Source organism: Malania oleifera, chromosome 10, assembly GCF_029873635.1.
Source record: "Malania oleifera isolate guangnan ecotype guangnan chromosome 10, ASM2987363v1, whole genome shotgun sequence".
NCBI classification, from domain to species: Eukaryota; Viridiplantae; Streptophyta; class Magnoliopsida; order Santalales; family Ximeniaceae; genus Malania; species Malania oleifera.
Window position 1 is genome coordinate 89842899 of NC_080426.1, and position 23788 is coordinate 89866686.

Sequence of the window (23788 nt, forward strand, 5' to 3'; positions counted from 1 at the left end):
CCGATACCGTTACACACTGCGAAATCGGTGGGAAGAAAAATCACGGCCGTAGCGGCCGTTACGGACCGCGACCGTTACGTAAAGGCCGCTACAGCCGTTACGTAACCGCTACAGGACTATTACACCAAAAAAATATTTTATTTTTTGCTTTTTCTTCTCACTTTTTCTCTCTCTTTCATATATCATTCTCAATATACCAAGTGGCAAGAGGGGCAAAAGATTATAATGAGGATGACAATGATACAAAATTTACTTTTTCTTTAAATACTCACAATAGATGCATTAATTAACAATTTCAAAATAATAACTTGTTAGGAATTTTTTTTTAATAATATTAGTAATGTGATATTTATGTTCTTTATTTTTCAACTTCAACCTTCTTTCTTTTCTAGCTATTTTATATTTATATTATTCGTATGTCTTATGTGTCTAATAGACTAATGGAGTGTATAATGTATTTTATTTTATTAATTCATTTAGCACACATAAGAATTTATCACAGATAAGAACAATGAGAAGTATAAATACGCGCACACACGTAATTTTCTATCAATGATGGTTTAAAACAAATGTAAACTTGTTGCCCTTACCAAATAACTTAGTTACTCGAACTAAAGGGTCCAAAATACACTAAACCCTTTCTAAGAATGGCCAAAAGCTTAAAACATGCAAGTACGCTAATATGCACAAGGTTGTGCGTGCTTCAAAAAAATTCACGGCCGTTACACCCGCTTCCCGTTATGTAACATCCGCTACTCCTGCTTCCCGTTGCACCTATTACCGTTACGTTACGCTACCCGCTACCACGATTTAAAACCATGATCCCACGGTAATGAAACCAGCATGTCAGTAACCACCATTCTTGAAAACAGTTTGGAACTCCAGTTCCTATATTTCATTTCAAACACATCACAATTCAATCATCACAAAATATCCTCTCCTGCCACACCTATTTGGATAATTAAACAATCATATGATAATTGATCTGGAAATACAGTTTAACATAAAATAAAGGTACAGTCATCTCTATACTTTAGTTTTATTCAAATAAACGATTTTCCAAAAGAAATGGAGATGATACCCGAAACCCTAATTTTCCCGAAAATCGTACACTCGGAAAATTGACAATCTCACCCGATGAAATTTTCCAAACAAGTAACCAAAACATCCGTATAAACATAACCTATAGTTCTACCCGATCAGATTTTAAAAATAACTGATTTAAAAAAATCCCCTTACCTGTTCCCAAATACCGAAACACGACTCCAAAGGGCTCGAAAAGGCACACGGATCCCCAAATCCTAAAACCGAAAGACCATACGTCAATACACCCTATTTAGTACAGATCTACAAGTCACTAAGCTTGTTTCGACCTTACCTCAACTTCGGGGTAAAAACTTGGAAATCCTCAAATCGAGATTCTACTCCGTAGGACTTGTAGAGATTCACCCCATGGTTTTAAATTGTGGCAGCGGGTAGCGTAACGTAACGGTAATAGGTGCAACGGGAAGCAGGAGTAGCGGATGTTACATAACGGGAAGCGGGTGTAACGGCCGTGAATTTTTTTGAAGCACGCACAACCTTGTGCATATTAGCGTACTTGCATGTTTTAAGCTTTTGGCCATTCTTAGAAAGGGTTTTAGTGTATTTTGGACCCTTTAGTTCGAGTAACTAAGTTATTTGGTAAGGGCAACAAGTTTACATTTGTTTTAAACCATCATTGATAGAAAATTACGTGTGTGCGCGTATTTATACTTCTCATTGTTCTTATCTGTGATAAATTCTTATGTGTGCTAAATGAATTAATAAAATAAAATACATTATACACTCCATTAGTCTATTAGACACATAAGACATACGAATAATATAAATATAAAATAGCTAGAAAAGAAAGAAGGTTGAAGTTGAAAAATAAAGAACATAAATATCACATTACTAATATTATTAAAAAAAAATTCCTAACAAGTTATTATTTTGAAATTGTTAATTAATGCATCTATTGTGAGTATTTAAAGAAAAAGTAAATTTTGTATCATTGTCATCCTCATTATAATCTTTTGCCCCTCTTGCCACTTGGTATATTGAGAATGATATATGAAAGAGAGAGAAAAAGTGAGAAGAAAAAGTAAAAAATAAAATATTTTTTTGGTGTAATAGTCCTGTAGCGGTTACGTAACGGCTGTAGCGGCCTTTACGTAACGGTCGCGGTCCGTAACGGCCGCTACGGCCGTGATTTTTCTTCCCACCGATTTCGCGGTGTGTAACGGTATCGGTAACCCAAAAAACCTTTACGTAACGGCGTTACGTAACGGTTGCGGCCTTTATTTAAAACCATGATTCACCCGCTGATCCACGTAATAACGTTGGATTGTTAATTAGGGCAACGAGCTGCCCATGATCTTAGAGAGAGAGAGAGTGAATTCGCGGTTTAGAGAGAGAGAGAGAGAGGGAGAGAGAGAGAGAGTGATATAATAAACATAACTTAGCCCTTAAGTAAATTAAAAATATCTCCTCCAAGATATTTATATATAAATATCTAAAATTATCTCGTCCGAGATTTTTTTTTTTCGTTTGGGTTACTACATTGGAGATGAGGCAAAATAGAGGACATGGATGTTTCTTGGTACACCATGGAGAATGGAATTTGTCCTCTTAGAACACTTAACGCCATCCTGTTGAGCAGAAAAGAGGTTGTAAGAAGAGCATTAGTCCAAAAGGTTTTAGGAACATTCATGTGAAGGAGTTTAGACCATGCTATGTCAAGTAAATGTCTATTATTTCATTCAGCTACTCCATTTTGCTGATGGGTATGCATACATGACGTTTGATAAATAATTCCTTCAGCCAAGCAAAAAGATTGAAGCCCATTTTCAACAAATTCAAGTGCATTATCAAATCAAAAAATTTGAATTCCAATGCCAAACTGAGTTTCTATTTCCTAGTAGAATTGAGTAAATACATTAAAAAATTCAGGCCTATCTTTTTTACAAATAAATCTAGGTCATATGCAAAAAATCATCCACAAAGAACACAAAATATTGATGACCAGTCAAATTCTTGATTGTACAAGGACCCTATATATTTGAATGAATAAGAGAAAACAATGATTTATTAAGAGGCTCGGCCGGACTCGAGTCTAGATTGAAAAGATGTCCTAGTATGCCTTCCCAAATGGTATGTAGAACACTCAACATAAGAAGCGGACTTGAACATAGGTAAAATTTGTTGTAGTTCTTAAAGGGATGGGTGACCCAAATGAGCGTGCCACTGATCAAGAGAAGCACCATGAGTAGAAATTAAGGAAGGTATATAACAAAAATAGGATCCACCATGACTACCATTGAATTAGTATAAGCCAATCTTTCTCAAGCCCTCCACCAATCCTCTTCTTAGTTTGAAGATCCTAAATGACACAATGAGATGGAAAGAAGGTCACAAGTTATGATACTTAGTTAATTGACAAACTGATAGTAGGTTCAAGGGAAATATAGGGACACATGACACACAAGATTGAGGAATAGAAGGAATTGAGAGAATATTGCTAGTTTGGAAACTGGTGTAATCAAACCATCAGGAAGAGTACCTTAGATTGTAAAGTTGTGGTGTTCAAGGGCTCAAACATTTTAGGACTACCTGTGATATGGGAGGAGGCACCAGAATCTATAAACCAAGGTGAGGAGCATGGTCTTAAATTTCCATGAAATTGTCAAAATTTTTGTCAAAATTTTCAGTTTTGTCACCCTCGAAATCGAAATGCCAGTTGATTTCCGTCTTACACAATTTCTGTCGAAATCTCAACGAATCATCCGAAATTTATCGAAATCTTGATATTTTTAGCGAAACTTGTCAAAATTTTAACTATACAATGAAATTTGCTCAGAATTCAAATAAGAGATTTAGGAAGGAGTGAAATTTCTCTCTTAATTTATTTTATTTATTTTTTTTGAAACGAAAGATTATTACAAGTGCTTTTGAAATTATATGAAAAAATAAACTTACACCAACATTAATTTAACCATTCATGTTTAAATTATCATTATTTGTATAATAAATAATATTTAAATGATTTATGAATTGCATTTGTTTTAACTGAATATGTCTAATGTATATTATTTTACAAATATGTTTGTAACACATACTATATTACAACTTTTCCACCTCATACACAACATAGATGTATTTAACTTGCAATATATTAGTCCTAAAACTTACATTATTATGTCTATTAACCATTTCTAAAATTTCACAAAGAATTCCATGCTTTACTACTAATTTTTGTTATTTTTTCCGATCGAAATCGAAATTTACGTTGAAATTTCCATACTTTTGGAGCTTCGAAATTTGAGTCGAAATCGAAATTTAAGACCTTGGTGTGGAGGATGAAGCAATAGCACTAGATGTAAAAGATTGAGTTTGGGTTTTGTTGTGAATTGTGACTCACATTCTAAGGGAAAGCATGAAGGAAATAAGGGTGCAGTAAGGCAGTATTTCTATTATGCCTGAAACTGTCGATGGTTTAGCGCAAACTGTCAATGTTTGGTTTAGGATGCCCAGCGCAGATTTTGAATTTTGAATATTTGGATGTTAATACAGTTGGGTTTCGGGGGAAAACCTCTAAGGAGGCTTATATGTACATAGAATACATTGTATATGGGTTCCTTGACGGTTGGTTGATGATTGTTGAGAGAATTGAGAGGGTTCTTGTATTGTTCTTGTAATTTGGAAAAGAAGATAGTGAATCCTTGCCGTTTGGTCTCGTGGATGTAGGCATTGCCGAACCACGTAATTCCCGGTGTCATTGTTATTGTTATTGCTTTCATTTACTTGCTGTGGTTGTAGAATTTTTCTGTATTCACCATTTAGATTGCTGCATTGTGTGTTTGATTCTTTACATACAAATATACATTCCGCTGTGCATATTAAGGGGCTTTTACACAACAATTGGTGTTAGAGCATTGTTGTAATGGCTTCTGCATCTTCATCTGCAAAATTTGACGTTGTCAAGTTTGATGGAATCGAGAATTTTTGTTTGTGGTAGAGAAGGGTGAATGATCTTTTGGTGCAACAAGGCATGTTGAGGGTCTTTTACGGAATTCAATCGGAAAGCATGTATGAAGCAACTTGGAATGAATTGGGGGCGGCAGTATCAACCGTCCGTCTATGTTTGGGTGATGACGTGTTGTATCACGTCATAGATGAGGATTCTTCAGCATTAGTTTGGCGAAAACTGAAAAGCCGATATATGTCTAAGGGTTCGTCAAAATTTGCAAATGTAGTGGAGGAAGATTCAGAATATAGTGATGGGGATATGCTGTGTTACGTTGGGTTTTAAGTGCCTTACGGGTTCTTGGATCCTAGATACTGGATGCTCTTATCACATGTCAACAAATAGAAAATGGTTCGACACCTACAAGTTAGTTAATACTGATTGTGTTTTGATGGGAAATGATTTTTTATGCAAAATATTTGGTATTGGAAATATCAAAATCAAAATGTATGATGGTGTTGTAAGAACCATATGTGATGTAAGGCATGTATTGGGTCTAATGAAGAATGTAATTTCATTAGAAACTTTAGACTGTAATGAATGTAGTTACAAGTCTGAAAGTGGGGAAATTAAAGTGTGTGAAAGCGACTCGTTAGTGATGAAAGGAGAAAAGGTAACGGGAAATATCTATGCACTGCAAGGTGTTACGGTTGTAGGTTGAGCTGTAGCTATAGAATCTAAGTCAAATGTTCTGTGGCATATGCGGTTATGGCATATGGGTGACTACATATATTTAGATGTTTGAGGACCAATGAGGATAGCATCAAGGGGCAGACATATGTTTTTCGTGGATTTATCACGAAGGTCTTGGTTTATCTCATGTGGCACAAGCCTAATGTGTTTCCCAGACTTAACTTGTGGTTGAGATGGAGAACTAGACCAGGAGAGAGATCCTCAAGTTAGACATTGGGATTGAGTACGCTGGTTTCATTCAAGAAGTTATTTGCAGGGCTTGCAGGGTACTTTTTCGTGAAGTCAGTGAGTATGACATGTTTCTTGTGTAACCGATCGCCAAAGGTATCGCTAAATGGGAGAGTTGCAGGTGGATTGTGGGCAGGTTCTGCGGTAGACTACTCTGTTGTGAGTGGATGTCCACTGATGCACTATTCTAGTGATGGAGGATCTAGGCTTGGTGTCATGTCTGGACAGAACATCTTTCTAGGGTATTAGAAAGGTGGGTGCAAGTTAGGTGATCCTATGGCAAACAAAGGGGTGATTGAGGACATAAGTTTTGGTGATAAAGCCTTGGGGCAACGTACTCAGGTAAAGGAAGAGAAACAAATGTCAGAAAACTGCGGCAGCAACAAACATGTAATTTTGGTGGAGTTAGAGACTCAGGGCAGAAATGTAGGAAGTTCTATCTCGGATCAACAATATCATAGTATGAATGGGCATGTGATGCAGGTGGAGCTATAGACTCAGGATAGAGATGACATTGATCATATTGTAGGGAGTTTCAGTTCGGGAGACCAGCAGGACTACGGTGGGCCTATGTGCACTATCAGACCACCACTCAGGTATAAATTTGTCATTCTAGTGTTATATGCATTCATTACTACTAGCAGCAAGGTTCATACTATTTTTCAAGTTGCAATGCATGGAAAAGGGGAAAATAGATGGATAAGTGTTATGATAGAGGAAATGGAGGTATTGCATAAGAACTGGGTTTGGGAGTCGGTGAGGCTTCTAGTGGGGAAGAGGGTGATAGGATGCAATGGGGTGATGTATCTATTGTGTGTGAATGACATGTTATTAGTTGGGAAGGCTTTGACTGAGGCTTATCAGTTGGGAAATCTGTTGAAAGGTTTTGACATGAATGTAATGGGTACGGCCAAGAAGGGTCTTGGTTTGATGATTCGCATGGATAGAGCTGTAGGGAGATTAGTGTTATCTCAGGGTGACTTTGTGGACAGAGCGGCAGGGAGATTGGTGTTATCTTAGGGTGGTTTTGTGGATGGAACCACAGGAAGACTTCGTTTGCCATCTCAGGGGGGTTCTATGGAGAATCGATATGGAATGTCTACTGCTCGGTACCCAAGGACGGGCTGTGATGTTCGGGATATGTCAAAGGTCCCTCATGATGGTGTAATGAGGTGTTTCGGCAGGCAACAAAGGGGACTGTCAGTTGTGAGATTTGTTGAAGACTATGCAGTGGATTTTGGTGATAGAAGGCTTGCAATAGTGTTTGTGTATACTGTTGTGGGAAGGCCTTGTTGGAAGCCTAGGGCGCAGTCTCAGGGTATCGCATCTACAATTGTATCGGGGTTGATGGTAGAAGCCGAAACTGCCATCGGCAAGTTCAAGCTGCTTTGCTTGGACTTGGTGTTTGTCTCCAGTTGCTAGACAGGAGGCGGTCCCAACCTAATGACCCAAGTTCAAGGTGGAGCAGCGGGTTCATGTTTTTGGTTTCTCCAAAGGGGCATATGTTCGCTAAGGTGGAGTTTGTTGTGAATTGCGGTTCACATTCTAGGGGAAAGCATGAAGGAAAAGCAGTGCAGCAATTCTGCCTGAAACCGTCGACGGTTTGGCTCGGGATGCCCAGCACAGATTTCGAATTTTGAATATTTGGACGTTAATACTGTTGGGTTTTGGGGGGAAACCTCCGAGAAGGTTTATATATTCATAGAATATGTTGTATATAGGGTGCCTTGAGGGTTGGTTGATGATTGTTGAGAGAATTGAGAGGGTTCTTGTATTGTTCTTGTAATTTGGACAAGAAGATAGTGAATCCTTGCTGTTTGCTCCTGTGGGCATTGCCGAACCACGTAATTCCTGGTGTCATTGTTATTGTTATCGTTATTGCTTTCATTTACTTGTTGTGGTTGTGGAATTTTTCTGTATTCTTCATTTAGATTGCTTCATTGTGTGTTTGATTCTTTACATACAAATATACATTCCGTTGTGCATATTAAGGGGCTTTTACACAACAGATTTGTTGAACCATGCAAAAGGATTGTGAAAACTCTTCTTGAGACATGGTGGATAATGTACTCTACTCCCCAGTGGAGTGGCTAGGTGCATTTGAAGTGTCAATTGTAGAATTGCCTTTCACAAGAGATATATGCAAGTTGGTTTCACAAAGAGATCCCAACAGCGATCAATGGTATGATTTTGCCTGCTACAATGTCTGCAAAAGCGAGAGTTGCCACAACAATCTCCTTGTCCTAATACACAACCACTGTCATGACCACAATCCAAACCTCGCCCTTGTCCTCCAAAACTTGCCCTACTATGGTTAGAGGTAGTATCCATGGCTGTATTATCCCATGAAGGAGCTTGAGAAGTTAGGCAGCACACTAGCACAAACCGCACTTTCAGGAGAAAACCAGAACATACAACACTTCAGACCTTCCAAAATCAAGAACTTCAAAAGGCAGCTATGACTATAAAAAGGAGCTTACAACATCCTAGGAGGAATTACTTAACCACCAAGAACATGGCAGACCACAGCAAAGTACTGCAGGCATTAAATAAACAATCTGGCAGCAGCTCCAGACATTATGGCTGGCAGCAACTGGAAACGAATGCATAAAAGAAGTATGGGAAAACCAATCGAACCAGAAATCGCTACAAGTTTTCAAGCAATCAATCACGAACACATGGTATAAAAACAGCATCATCAACAAACCACAAAGTACAACTTATAGCAGCCTGTGAGCAGGGGAACAGCAGCAGCAGCAACATACGAGAAACAGAGTATAGCTGACTTCACATCAGCAGATCACCATGAAAACAAATAGCTTCTTACCAAGGATGCTGCATAACCTAGAAGAAAGGTGTCCTTTAATGACTCTCTAACCAACCAGAAAATTAAATTTGAGGACTGATTAGAGGAGGATAAAAAAAGAAGAAGAAGAGAAAACAGAGTAGAAAACCAATTCAGGTACATAAGATTTGGAGATCAATGCTCTGACACAATGTTGTAAAGTTAGAGATGGAGGAGAGAAGAAGAGAAGAGAAGAGAAGAAGAAGAGAAAAAGAGAAAAAAAACTGGACGGCAGTTTCCTGGAGTCGCTAGGTACAGCTTCAGGTCTGCTCTCATATATTATTAGTGATAATAATGTCTGAAGGACAAAAGTACCCCCATTAACACAACCTAATTACTGAAACAGCATATTCTCGTCTAACATATATGTATTTTTTATTTTCTTCCGATTTGCTATCTATAAAAAACATCTAGAATTGCATTTACCTTCCCTAGTCCACTAGTCATTTGCGTCCAGCTTCTTTCTTCCTTAAAAATCATTTCTTCCAACTCATTCCCAAGAGTAGCATGTCTCCTAACCTCAGCCTCACTAACCCCTCAGAATCCTCCCTCTTTGAACACCCAAGCTCATGCAAAATACTTGCCACCTTAACTCTGACATCTACAAAAAACTGCAAATTATACCGTTTCAGTATCTCTTTAAGATGCTTCATCGTCATCATAAATCTATACCCTTTTCATTCTGTTGCTGAAATGTCTCTAAATCTCTGTAACCAAAGAATGGAATGAATGATGAATAAATTGCATGTTCTTAAAAGAAAAAAGCTGCATGTTCTTAAAGAAAATTAGAGTAATCTAATTTAACTAGAGTTTATATAATGGGGAAGTGGTCTAGAAAGAACTTCTTGAGAGAGGTTAGGCAACTAATCCTCCCCATTATATAAACTCTAGTAAAATTAGATTACTCTAATTTTCTTTAAGAAATAATCTCCAGAAAAGGGAAGTATATGTAAATGGCTTGCTACCGAATGTGCCTTTAGTGCTTTCCAATTTACCAAGAATGGTGGCATCATCGAAGGAGTGACGCTTCAACCCACAATACCTAATAGACATGCAAAACACACAATAGAAGTAAATTTGTAAAACTAGGACCTTCTCTTTTCTTTTTGGGAAAACTAACTTCAAAATTTCCACCTAAAACTCACCAAGGAGATCAAAAGCCACACAAGCATACAATTGATCTCAAAGATAAGCTTAAGCTTAGACTTCGGTAAACAATCGTTGACCTAAAACTTGTCTGGATATTTGTCTAATGTGTTTGGCTTCAAATAGGACCTTTGAACAAATTTTCCCTCATTGTGAGGTGGTCATTAGGCTTTGGTGCAAGATTTTTGCTATTTTTGGGGAGGTATGGGTGTGCGGAGGTAACGTGGATAATTTTAAAAGATAATGTTTTGGGGTTCTTGTAAAAGTAAGCAAAGTTGTTGTGGAAGTGTGCTTGGTTTGCTTATTTTTATTTTTATTTTGTTGATTGAAAGGAACTTCTGAAGCTTCTTACCTGCTTTGAGATTGGGTGCTTTTTTTTTTTTTTTTTGTATTTTTTTCGTGCATTAGCTTCTGGTGTTTTTTAGGTGTTTCCTTGAATGATTTGCGTAGAACTAGAGGGTAGCTCTTCTGTATTTTTTTTTTTCTTTATTTAGGGAAACTTTTCCTCCATTTTTTGTTTTCTTTTCTTCTTTCTTAATAATATTAAAAAGGTCTTTGTTGAGGACATGAAGTATTTGTTTTGACAATTTTGTGGAAATTTTAAACCAGTTTTGTGAATAGTATATCTACTGTTTGAGATATAATTGATGCTTTATCATCTTAATTTTATTGACTCTGCAAAATGCTGGTTTTTTGTTAAACTGAATCTGAAGCAAGACATTTATCATTTCCATCTGCAGTCATTACCATTTTTTTCCTTATATACACAAAGATTTGGTCATGAGTGCACCTAACATCTAACTTTTCCATTGTTGATCAAATAACCACTGTATCATGAACAGGTATGTGAAGACTGTACCGCTTGCAGCAGAGATGCTTGACGTGAGACGACATCAGAAGCTCGAAATGGTTAAGGAATTGAAATTGACAAAAGCAAGAATCCAACTTGAGGTAGAGATTGGTAAATCCCCACCTCTTTCTGATGAGGAGACTTGGTGGGAGTTACGGCATAAAGCGTAAGATTTACACTGATTTCCCCTCACTTAGCACAATTTGTATTTTTTTTTTGAAGTTATCTTATTTTGTTGTTTATATTTCACTTGATTGGCATTACTATTGAAGCTAAGATGAGTCATTTTTTTTATAAATATAATAATATTGACATAAACAGAAATTTCTTATCTTTGGAAGGAAAGAGAAGTTTCTTTTTAAGCAACCATGCTAATGCATGGGCAGTATTGCTTGCATTCTTTGGAGACATGGTAGTTGATCTTGAGAAGATATCTTGCCTTCTCTCTTTTCTTTCCTTCTCCTCTCTTTGTACAAGTGTTAGAAGTGATGACAGATTGTTATGAATGAGAAGAACCTCTGGATGTTTGTCCAGATAGAAACCAAGATCTTTGATCTATGGTTAGAAGGAGTTGGAGTAGGTTGTTCTCTTGTTATGAGGGAGAAGAGTTAGGTTTGGGACTGATGGGTTCAAGTTTCTTTGTTTAGAGCTAGGTGGATTTCCAATTGTCTATCTTCTGTTCTAATTTGTTGGTTCATGGAATAAATTCAAGAGATTCAACCACTGGGGGCAGTTGAATCAATTGGATGGAAAATAAAACTAAAAACTAAGGGCAATTTGGTATAATTGTAAAAACAAAATAATAAATATATGGAAACAGAAGCTAAAAACTGAAAACTAGCAACTTGTTTGATTAATATTTTCAAAACTAAAATTAAAAGCCTAATTAAACTCATGTTCACTTCTGTACTTAAATCAATAATAGTCCACGATACAAAAATTTAAAAGAATATAGATTAAAAATCTTGTAATATAATTAATTATAAATTAATACAATATAAAAATATAAAATAATTATAATTATTTTATTTAAGTACTGTATTTTTAAACTTGCTTTTTAGTGCTTCAAAAATAATCCTATTGTACTTGAAAATTGAAAAATGATAAAAGGTGATTTATTAAAAAAAAAATTTATTAGTTTTTTCAGTTGCTATAAATTTTGTGGATATTTTATTTTAATTATATTTAAATTCAAATAATATTTTTATTTTAAAAATATTATATAGAATAAATGACTTAACCCATTTAAGTCAATTGTGGATATTAAAGTATTGTAGCAATGATTACCACGACTAAAAATCATAAAATCAGGTCAGTTTTTACAAAAACTGACAACGGAGACAGAAAATGAACAATGTAAACAATTGCGTTTTTTATAACCTGTTCCTTCAGAGTACAGAAACAAAGACAGAAAATAGTGTTAGAAAGAAATATGTTATTTTAGTAATTAGGCTGTGTGAGTGGGGGTATTTTTGTTCTTAAATCTTTTTATTCTTAGTAATTAGGTTGAAGAAAGCTGGGTTTTTCATAGAACAGTGGAGTTCTTGGCAATTTCTTCTGTGTGGTTTGGGAGGAAGAAGGAAGGAATTGCATTATGGAATTGTGCTATATTTGCAGTGTTTTGGGGCTTGTGGAAGGAACGTAATGCGCGTATATTTGCAGGGAAGAAGTTACCATATTGGTTGGCGTGGGAAAAGATTCTGTTTATGGTTTCTTTATGGTATATGGGCTATGGAAATTTCAAGGGAATGTGTGCTTCAAAAGTTAGTGCGATTAGAAGTATCTTCTAAGGGCGTCTTGAGTTTTGTCATTGGTTATTTTTTCAATTTTCTTTTTGGTTTTCCCGAGGATTATCAGACTCTGTTAAGGTGACGCCCTCTATCCTGCTTTTAAATTCTATCTTTATCGAATGAATTTCTTTTTACAACAACAACAAGCCTTAAGTCCCACTAGGTAGGGTTGGCTACATAAATCCTTTTTCGCCAATTCACCTGATCTAGTTCCTCTATTAGATTAAGGGCTATTAAATCCTTCGTCACTACCTCATTCCAAGTTATTTTAGGCTTACCCCTACCCCTTTTCATGTCAAAAACCATAACTAACTCACTCCTCTTCACAGGTGCTCTACTAGGCCTCCGTTTACTGAATTTCTTTTTCTATCAAAAAAAAAAAAAAAAGGTAGGCCTGGAGCTGTACATAAGGGCTCCAGGAAAAGTTGCCTATTGTTGTTCTGTAATTTCTATTTGGTTCTTCAATTTATTTCAGATTTACAACATGGTTTCAAAGCAGTATCTATGAATGTGATTTTTCGGACCTAGTACAGCCTTCTCTTTCTCTCCTTTTTTCTCTCTCTTTCCCTTGTCAACCCTTAAAGTAGAGATTTTTTCTGCTTTGAGAGTCGTTTAGGGATTTTTTCTCTCTTACTCTCAGCCATGAGCCACTCTTCGCGGTGTTGTGTGGCTCGCGGTAGTTCACTCATGTGAAGTGGCCTCAACTGTTTCTTGCAGACTGCTGTCGTTGCTCTGATATTTTCTTGACTGCTGGAAAAGTCATGATACTGTTATGATGTTCTAGCTGCTGTTTTCGTGCCTGCCTATGCTTCTAGGTGCTGCCAGGTTGGTTTTGGAGTGTTTGCAGCGCTGTTTTAAGTGCATGCGATGCTTCATTCTGGTCTGCCCTGTTCTATGTGGTCAAAAGTGTGGTCTTCTCTGCTCTGTGTGCTCAAAGCTAGCTTTGGCAGGATTAGTGAGAGACTGTTTATGGCCATGACTCCTCCTAGGATATTGTAAATTCATATTTGTGGTTGTAACTTCCTGCTCAAGTTATGTAAGTTCTAAGATTTGGAGTGCTGTTCTGTGCCTGTGTGTGCTGCCTAATTTTGCAGGGTTGCTGTGTTATTCATTTCCTATACAGGTGTGCGCTGATTGTAGTGTATAGGAGGTGTTTCTGATGGCCTCTACATAGAGAGCTTCAGCTGACAATGAAAAATGTACAGATGACAGCCATCAAACTGGCTGGATCCTCCAACTTCCTGTTGTGGTCTCAGGCAGTGCGTGTGTATATTAATGCGAAAGTCCAAGTATTTGTTGCATTCTCCTCCATCTTCGGACTCCAAGGATTATGAAGATTATATGAAATAGAATGACATGTTGCTGGTGTGGTTGTGGAACAGCATGGAGCCACGAATTGCTGTGAATGTGATGTTTCATAGAACAGCCAAGGCCATATGGGATGATCTTAAGTTTCTCATGTGATAAAAATCAAACTTGTGTTTTTGACCAATATGAGAAGTTCTTCAAATATGACCAAGAAGGTAGGTCCATTAGTAAGTACTATAGCACTTTGAAGGGTCTGAGAGAGGAACTCAACATCTATCAACCAGTTAGCTCTGGCATCGAGATTATTAAGAGGCAAAGGGCAGAGTTTTTGGCTGCCAAGTTTTTGTTTAGGTTGAATCCTGAGCTTTAACCCATAGGTGATCATATTCTTGCCAGTGAATTCATACCATCCATGAATGAAGCATATGCAAAATCCAACATATCACCAAAGACAGCTCTCAATCTTCTTCTCAAGCTTCTTCTTGTGATAGTTCAGCTATGGTTAGCACTACCTCCAACCATGGTAAGTGAAGTGTTGGAAGATGAGGATGGGGTTTGGAAAGCAATCATGGTAGTATATCAAGACAAGGAGTTCATCGTGGCAATTCCCACAAGTGCACACATTGTGGTAAGGAAAACCATATTGTGGATCTTTGTTGGGATCTCCATGGGGAACTAACTTGGGCCAATTTTGCTGAGGGTGACAAGTTCACATGTTGACTCCATTGGGAAGTTGAGCACATCATCTCCTGTGTCTAGAGGGGAGTATAATAGTCTTGTCCACATGGTTCAACAATCCCAAAAAGTCTTCTACATCTAATGCTATTGTCACCCATTCAGGTGCGGCTAGGCTTCTTGCCTCTTCAACCTCTTCACCCTAGGTTATTGATTTTGGTGCATCCCATATGACAAGTAATTCTAATTTATTTGAGTCCTTTAAACCAACCATTGTGCACTTTAAAGTTGCTCTTGCTAATGGTTCAGTTACACCAGTTTCTAGTTGTGGCAATATTCTTTCACTTCCTTCCATGCCTCTTTCCTCTATGTTATATGTGCCAAAATTTTCCTTGAACTTGTTATTTGTTAGTCAATTAACTAAAAATATCATAATTGTTTTGTGACCTTCTTTCCTTCCAATTGTGTTATTTAGGATCTCCAGATGAACAAGTGGATTGGTGAGGGGCTTGAGAAGGATGGCTTTTACTATTTTTATGGTGGTGGTAGGAAATCTAGTTCGTATCATATGTCTTCCTCAATTTCTACTCATGGTGTTTCTCTTGATCAGTGCGACGCTCATTTGGGTCATCCATCTCCTCAAAAGCTACAAGAAGTTTTTCGAGTGTTTGTCTATGTTTTATTTTGAATGCTTTGCGTGTTAGTTAGGAAAACATGTTAGGACATTTTTCCATCTAGGATCAAGTCTCGTAGTAAATCATTGTTTTCTCTAATTCATTTAGACATTTGAGGGCCATGTAGAGTAATAAATTTGACTGGTCATCAATATTTTGTTTCTTTTGTGGATGATTCTTTGCCTATGACTTGGATCTATTTGTTAAAGGGCAGGTTTGAATTTTTGAATGTTTGTACTCAATTCTACCAAGAAATAAAAACTCGATTTGGCATTGGTATTCGAATTTTTCAATATGGTAATGACTTCAATTTATTCAAAATGAGCTTCAATCTTTTTGCTTGTCCAAAGGAATTATTCATCAAACATCATGTATACATACCCCTCAATAGAATGGAGTAGATGAAAGAAAATATAGACAGTTATTTGACATTGCATGGTCTCTACTCCTTCCTGTGCATGTTCCTAAGACCTTTTGGACCGATGCTATTCTATTGATTTGCTTTTTGCTTAATAGGATGCCCTTTAGTGTTCTAAAAGTATAAATCTCCTTCACCACCATTTACCTAGAAACATCCATGTTCTCTATTGTGCCTCCTGTTTTTGGTTGAACATGTTTTGTCCATGTTTCACATACTAGTTAGGACAAGTTCTCTCCTCATGTTGTTAAATGTGTCTTTGTCAGGTACTCAAGAACCCAAATGGGTTGTAGATGTTATGATCCCACACTCATAGGAATGCTAGTGCAAATATCACCTTTTTTTTTGGGGAACACCTTATTTCTCTCCTTTAGGATCCTCCTTGGTTGAATCCATTTTGAGTTCATACAATGTTTTATGACCTCCCTCTTGGGTTGATCCTCTTGTTCCTACTGTTATGCCTCACCAAAAATTTTCTACTCTCCCAAATCCTACTGTTAATGACCCAAAGAAACAATTGAAGGTTTATAAACAACGAAACCAAGAACTGACACCACTACCACTGTGCAACTACCCTCTTGCCCCTCAATGTTTTGACTTCCAATTTTGGAGATCCATCCCAATGTGACTTGGATTAGCCCGTTACTCATCGAAAAGGTACTTGAACATGTACTCAACAATCTTTTGTTGATTACCCTATTGCCCATTTTGCTTTAGTTCTTCACCTTCCTAGCCCTATGCATTCTTTTTCCTTGTCTATTTACTTTTTTTCTATCCCTTCCTCACATGTTGAAGCCCTTGATAACCCTGGGTGGAAGCAGGCAATGGATCTAGACCTAAACATATGGTATCAACTATTTTGAGACCTTCTGTCTTGTTGCTCGACTAAATTATGTTCGTATATTGATCTCATTAGTAGTTAATTTTGATTGTCCTTTGTACCAGTTATATGTGAAGAATGCCTTTTTTTTTTGTTTTTTTTGTTTTTGTTTTTGTTTTTTTTTGTTTTTGTTTTTTTTTTTTCCATAGATTTGCAGGAGGAGGTATACATGGAGCAGCCTCTAGGGCATGTTGCTAAGGGGGAGGATGGTAAAGTATGTAGGTTGCATAAGGTTTGGCAAGTTAGTGTGGTGGTCTCTACATTTTTCTTTATTCAGTGCTACTTTAGTCATTCGGTTTTTATCCCCAAGAAGGAGCCAAGAGTAGTACTTCTTATGGTTTTTGTTGATGATATCATCATTATTGGTAGCGATTAGAACGAGATTGGAGATGTTAAGCGGTTGCTTCAAACCAAATTTCAAATAAAGGACTTGGGTACCCTACGTTACTTTCTTGGTATTAAGATTGTATGGTGTAGGAGAGGGTTGAATCTATTATCGATCCTAGCGAAAATATACCTTGGACTTGCTAAGTAAGACTGGTTTTGTTAAAATTCCAATCCCGAGTATCATTGTAAATAATATACAAATTAGGGAAGTAGGTTGATATGGGGGATTTGATATTATTTAGTAAGGAAATTGTTTCCTTGTTTAGAATAGGTAATCGTATTATATATTGGGATGTACATATGAACAAATTAATGAAGAAAATATTCAATTGTTTCTTCCTTCATGGTATCAGAGCTAGGTTTTCTCAACCCTAGCTAAACGATGGCCAACAGCACCGCCAACAGTAGAGGTTCTACCTCGTCTGCAAATATCAACGGTGACTCAGAGGCCACATCCGTTGGGGGTTTGAATGGGCTAGACAACACAACCTTTCCACTCTCATTGGAAAAATTAAATGGAAAAAACTTCCGTGAATGGGCTCAATCCATGAAATTGGTGATTGAGGGAAAAGGGAAGCTGGGTTACCTTACCGGTGAAAGGTTGAAGCCAGACCCTACCGACGCTACAACCTTGCAAAGATGGAAGTCCAAAAACTCCATGGTCACAACTTGGCTCTTTAATTCGATGCAGCCATCAATCGGAAAAGTTTACTTGTTCATACCAATAGCGAAGGAAGTTTGGGAAGCCGCACGTGAGACATACTCCGACGTCGAAAGCTACTCGCAGATTTTTGAAATCATGACACGATTGTGGCAGATGAGACAAGGGGAGAGAGGCGTCACCGAGTATTTCATGGAGATGACTCATCTCTGGCAGGAGCTCGATTTGAGCACCGACGAGGAGTGGGAGTGCTCTGGCGACAGCACAAGATACCGAAGGAGGCTCAAAAACGAGAGGGTCTTCGAGTTCCTTGGTGGCTTGAATCGAGAGCTCGACGACATGAGGGGAAGGATTCTTGGCTGGTGACCTCTTCCTTCGACCCAAGAAGTCTTCGCAGAAGTCCGGATGGAGGAAAATAGGAGGCGTGTGATGTTGAGGCCTCAGAATGAATCTGCTGGGCTGGACCTCACTGTACCCGTGTCTGCCCAAAAATTAGATGGGCACGCTGGACACCCTGAGCCGGATATTTCAGCGTTGGTATCAAAAGGTCCAGGTGGACCTAATCAACGACCACATAAAGGTAAATTGTGGTGTGAACATTGCCGCAAAACAGGTCATTTAAAAAATACCTGCTGGGAGATTAATGGAAAACTGGCAGATTGGAAGCCGAGACAATACCAAAAAAATCGTGGGTACTAGGCCAACACCGACGGATCAACTGAAAGATTACATGGAGAAAACACCAATACCGCTCCCGGTTGTGCATTCAGTCCTGAACAATTGGATCAGTTATATAAGATGATTTCGTCCATTCAAACATCGGGTTAGTCTTCCTCTGGTTCCCTGGCTCACCGAGGTAATTATTTGTCAGCTTTAACTTCTACATCCTGTTACAAATCTCCATGGATAATTGATTCGGGTGCATCTGATCATATGACTGGATCTTATCAATATTTTTCATCCTATTCTCCATATGCCGGGAATTTGAGAGTAAAAATTGCAAATGGCTCTCTCTCACTAGTTGCTGGAAAAGGAAGTATTCGCATATCTAATTCTTTAACTTTACAATCTGTCCTACATGTTCCCAAATTGTCTTGCAACCTATTATCCATCAGTCAGTTAACCAAAGACTCAAATTGTTCTGCTAAATTTGTTTCCTCTCATTGTGTTTTTCAGGACCTATCATCGGAGAAGACGATTGGCACTGCTAAAGCGTATGAGGGACTCTACTACTTTGAGGAGGCAAGTTTGAGTGAACTATGTAATACTGTAAGTTGTGATTCTGCATCTACTTCTAGAAATAGTGAACTATTGTTATGGCATTCAAGGATGGGTCATCCCAGTTTTCAATATTTAAAAAGTTTGCTTCCATCTATTTGTTCCAATAAAATGGCTTCTGAATTTCAATTTGAAGTGTGTGAACTTGCCAAACATCGTCGTACTTCTTTCCCATCATCCATATACAAACCATCTCGTCCATTTACTATGTTTCACAGTGATGTATGGGGTCCCTCACGTTCCCTCAATCGCACCAATACAAAATGGTTTGTTACCTTTATTGATGACCATACTCGTCTTTGTTGGGTCTACTTACTGAATGACAAAACTGAAGTCCGCTCCATTTTCATCAATTTTCATTCCATGATTCATACACAGTTCCAAACTCATATTCATATTTTACGTACTGATAATGGTACGGAATATTTTAATACTATCCTGGGAGCTTATCTTCAAGTTAATGGGATTGTCCATCAAAGTTATTGTGTGGATACCCCTCAACAAAATGGAGTTGCTGAACGAAAAAATAGACATATACTTGAAGTAGCCTGGGCATTAATGTTTACTACCAACATGAAACATTATTTTTGGGGTGATGCCATCTTAACGGCCACACATCTCATTAATCGAATGCCGAGTCGAGTACTTTCATTTGTCACCCCTCTTCAGAAATTCCAGGAACATTTTCCTACCTCTCAACTCCCCTCTAGTCTCCCACTGAAAATCTTTTGTTGTACTGCTTTTGTTCATGTTCATGCACACCATCAAGATAAATTGGATCCTCGTGTCGTTAAATGTGTCTTCCTTGGTTATTCGCCTACCCAGAAAGGCTACAAATGCTATGATCCGGTCTCAAAACGACTGTTCGTTAGTCTTAATGTCACTTTCTTTGAAACCACTCCTTATTTCTCAAAGCCTTCTCTTCAGGGGGAGAAATGGAGTGAAGATCGGTTCTTTGACCTCTTTGCTACAGAATCTGCGTCATTCTCTCCGGTTACTCCATTCTCTAACCCATCTATTCCGTCTATCGAGCCTTCCATTGAATTACTTCCTGACTCGCCAAACACAACAGAACACTTACCCTCAGGGGGAGATACAGGAGAGCAAAACAATGCAGACATATTGGTTTACTCAAGAAAGCCGAAAACAAAGGATAGAGAGAATCTCATACCTGAGGCACCAAGAGCATTGGAACCGGTGATGGATCCAAATAACCACCATGTGCCCATGCCCAATCCTGATCTGGTAATTGAGTCTTCCTCTGATAATCCTGCACTTGATGATCTCAATTTACCTATTGCAATCAGAAAACAAACCAGGTCATGTACCCAATACCCTTGGTCTAAATACATGTCTTATAAAAGTTTGTCTACGGGATATCGTGCATTTGTCTCTAACCTTGACAGGATGAAAATTCCAAAGAACATTCAGGAAGCTCTAGAAATACCGAAATGGAGAGAGGCAGTCATGGAAGAAATGTGAGCCCTAGAAAAAAATGGAGCTTGGAAGTTGACAAATTTACCAAAAGGGAGGAAGCCAGTGGGTTGTAAATGGGTCTTCACAGTGAAGTATAAATCTGATGGAACAACTGAAAGATATAAAGCCAGACTTGTTGCAAAAGGTTTTACTCAGACTTATGGCATCGACTATACTGAAACATTTGCACCAGTGGCAAACTTAAATACAGTTCGAGTTCTCTTGTCCTTGGCAGCCAATTTAGATTGGCCACTGCAACAACTTGATATTAAAAATGCTTTCCTAAATGGAGAATTAGAAGAGGAAGTATACATGACTATACCACCAGGATTTAGTGAAACGGGTGAAGAAAACAGAGTGTGTAAACTCAAGAAATCCTTATATGGCCTCAAACAATCTCCTAGAGCGTGGTTCGACAGATTCGCAAAGGTACTAAAGAATCAAGGTTATCAACAAGGGCAATTAGACCATACACTGTTCTTCCAATAGTCTGAAGGAGGTAAGAGAACAATTCTAATAGTGTATGTTGATGATATAATCCTTACTGGTGATGATGCTGTAGAAATGGAAAGATTGAAGAAGGTCCTGGCTGTTGAATTTGAAGTTAAAGACTTGGGACAGATGCGGTATTTTTTGGGCATGGAAGTGGCAAGAACGAAAAAGGGAATTAGTGTTTCTCAGAGAAAGTATGTTATTGATCTCCTAGTTGAAACCGGCATGCTGGGATGCAAACCCAGTGAAACCTCGATGGAAACAGTAAAGAGGGTTGAAGACTGTGAAAAAGCAGTAGAAAAGGAGAGGTATCAGAGATTGGTTGGCAAGGTAATCTACCTATCACATACTAGACCAGATATTGCATTTGCAGTCAGTGTAGTAAGTCAACACATGCATTCACCAAGAGAAGTTCACTTAGATGCTGTATACAAGATCCTTAGATATCTTAAGGGATCCCTGGGAAGAGGACTCTTCTTTAAGAAATGTGAAAGCAAGGAAGTAGAGATCTTTACAGATGCAGATTGGGCAGGATCAGTGGAAGATAGAAGATCCACCACAGGTTACTGTACATTCGTCTGGGGAAATCTAGTAACTTGGAGAAGTAAAAAGCAGAATGTGGTGGCTCGTAGTAGTACTGAAGCTGAATTCAGGGCAGTCGCTCAAGGGATATGTGAAGGGTTGTGGTTACGAAAACTCTTGGAGGAATTACATGTCCCAGTGAACTTTCCTATCAAACTCTATAGTGACAACAAGGCAGCTATCAGCATCTCTCTCAATCCAGTTCAACATGATAGGACTAAACATGTGGAAGTAGACAAACACTTCATAAAAGAGAAAATTGAAGAAGGAATTATATGTATGACTTATGTACCAACCAAGGAACAAACTACAGATATTCTCACTAAAGGGTTGGGACGACAGACCTTTGATGATCTTATCAGCAAGTTGGAGATGATTAATATTTACGATCCAACTTGAGGGGGAGTGTTAAAATCCCAATCCCGAGTATCATTGTAAATAATATACAAATTAGGGAAGTAGGTTGATATGGGGGATTTGATAATATTCAGTAAGGAAATTGTTTCCTTGTTTAGAATAGGTAATCGTATGATATATTGGGATGTACATATGAACAAATTAATGAAGAAAATATTCAATTGTTTCTTCCTTCAGGTTTCATAGGAACTAAACCTGTTGATACTCGTAAAAATTCTAACATGAAGTTTTCTAGGGATGTCAAATTAGAATTTGAAGGCAAATGTCGATATAGGCAATTGGTTGGTAAGTTGATCTACTTGATTGTCACTAGATCTGACATATCTTTTGCAATGGGAGTAGTGAGTCAATTTATGGGAAATCTCTAAAAACCACATTGGGATGCTGTTTGTAGGATTTTGCGCTATCTCAAAGGCTCTCCTAGCAAAGGTTTGATATTTAAATGCAATTAAAATTGTGAGATTTTGGGATAGTCCCATGCAGATTGGACTAGCTCTATTGATGATTGAAGGTCTACTACTTAATACTATACATTTATTTGGGGGGTGGGGGGGTTAATCTTGTTACCTGGCAAAGTAAGAAACAAATTACTATAGCAATATCTAGTGCTGAAGCAGAATATTAAGCTAGGCTCATACTGTGAATGAGCTTATGCGGTTGAAGTTTCTTATGTCAAATATGGGATTATTCATAACGAAGCCAATAGATATGTTTTGTCATAACAAGCTACCATTTCTATCTCGAGCAATTCAATATTTCATAAGCGGACAAGGCACATTGAAGTTGATTGTCATTTTGGTTAGGGATGTTGTGTTGAAGAAGGTAGTGAAGACTCCATTTGTGAAATTTGTGTATTAGTTAGGCGATGTTTTCGCAGAGCCTCTATTTAAGCTCACTTTTTCTAATAGTTGTAACAGGCTGGGGTCAGGTGATATTTATACACCTCCATCTTGAGTCGGATGTTAGAAAGAATATGTTATTTTAGTAATTAGGTTGTGTGAGTGGGTGTATTTTTTTACTTAATTCTTTTTGTTCTTGTTAAGATTTAAGGAAAAGTTGTCGATTGTTTCTTTTATCCTTCTTCTCTACTTTTCTTCATCTCTAACTGTGAGTTTTGCATTTTCTCTTTGGTTCTTCAATTTATTTCAGATTTACAACTAATAGAAAATAGAAATGATACCAAATAACATCTAAATTTTTATTTTTCGAAGTTGTTTCCAAACAAAGAAGTGTGAATATTTTCCATGCGCCCCTAAGTTGTGGTGTGCAATAACATGATTTTAGGAGAGCCATGAATGATAGGGAAATTATTGAATTATCTTCTTTGTTGGTTATGTTGAATATTAAACTTAAAACTCCCAGCAGATGGTCAGTGACCCAAGGGAACGAAAGAATCAGTCATTTTTTCATATGATCTCCCCTCATTAGATAGACTTAAAAATTGATCTGTATCACCTAACTCCTTTGTTCTTTGTTTTAATTAGTCTCTTTTTATTTATAAATATAAATTAAATTGAAATATGAAAATAGAACCACAAACATATTTTATTTTGAAATGTATTTTTTTTTTTTCCAATTGAAATTCCCATAAGAATGATACTTGTTAGAATTAGGTACCAAGTCTCATGTCAATTTCAAAATACCTCAGTTGTTGCAACTCTTTCTAAAAAACGTTCCATTGGACTAAGAACATGAAGGAAGAAAGCAAATTGGTATGCAATCCTTCGTCCTCAAATCATTCCTTCCTATGGGTTATTTTCTTAACGAATAAGGAATTATAGGAATGAAATCTTGATAGAATTTGAATAAGCCAGCAATAAATTTAAGGCAATAAAATTAGAAAAAAAAAATGTATTTTTCATTTCATATTTCAAGGATTAAACAAAAAGATTCGCAAATAAAAGCGCTAATACTATAACCAATCCATAAATTGTTAAAGCT

General features: G+C 37.4%; 1 protein-coding gene across 6 annotated transcripts in view; it reads left to right on the plus strand.

Moving 5' to 3' along the window:
- Positions 1-23788, plus strand: part of LOC131166855 (chloroplast envelope membrane protein) — a 115720-nt gene that overhangs the window by 36446 nt on the left and 55486 nt on the right. For all 6 annotated transcript variants that reach the window (XR_009139883.1, XR_009139884.1, XR_009139885.1 and 3 more), the window contains exon 3: positions 10802-10975. Coding sequence is in view for 3 of the 6 variants with exons in the window: in XM_058125457.1 (XP_057981440.1) it covers positions 10802-10975 (174 nt within the window). In the remaining 3 variants the exon portion in view is untranslated. The remainder of the gene's footprint in view (positions 1-10801; positions 10976-23788) is intronic.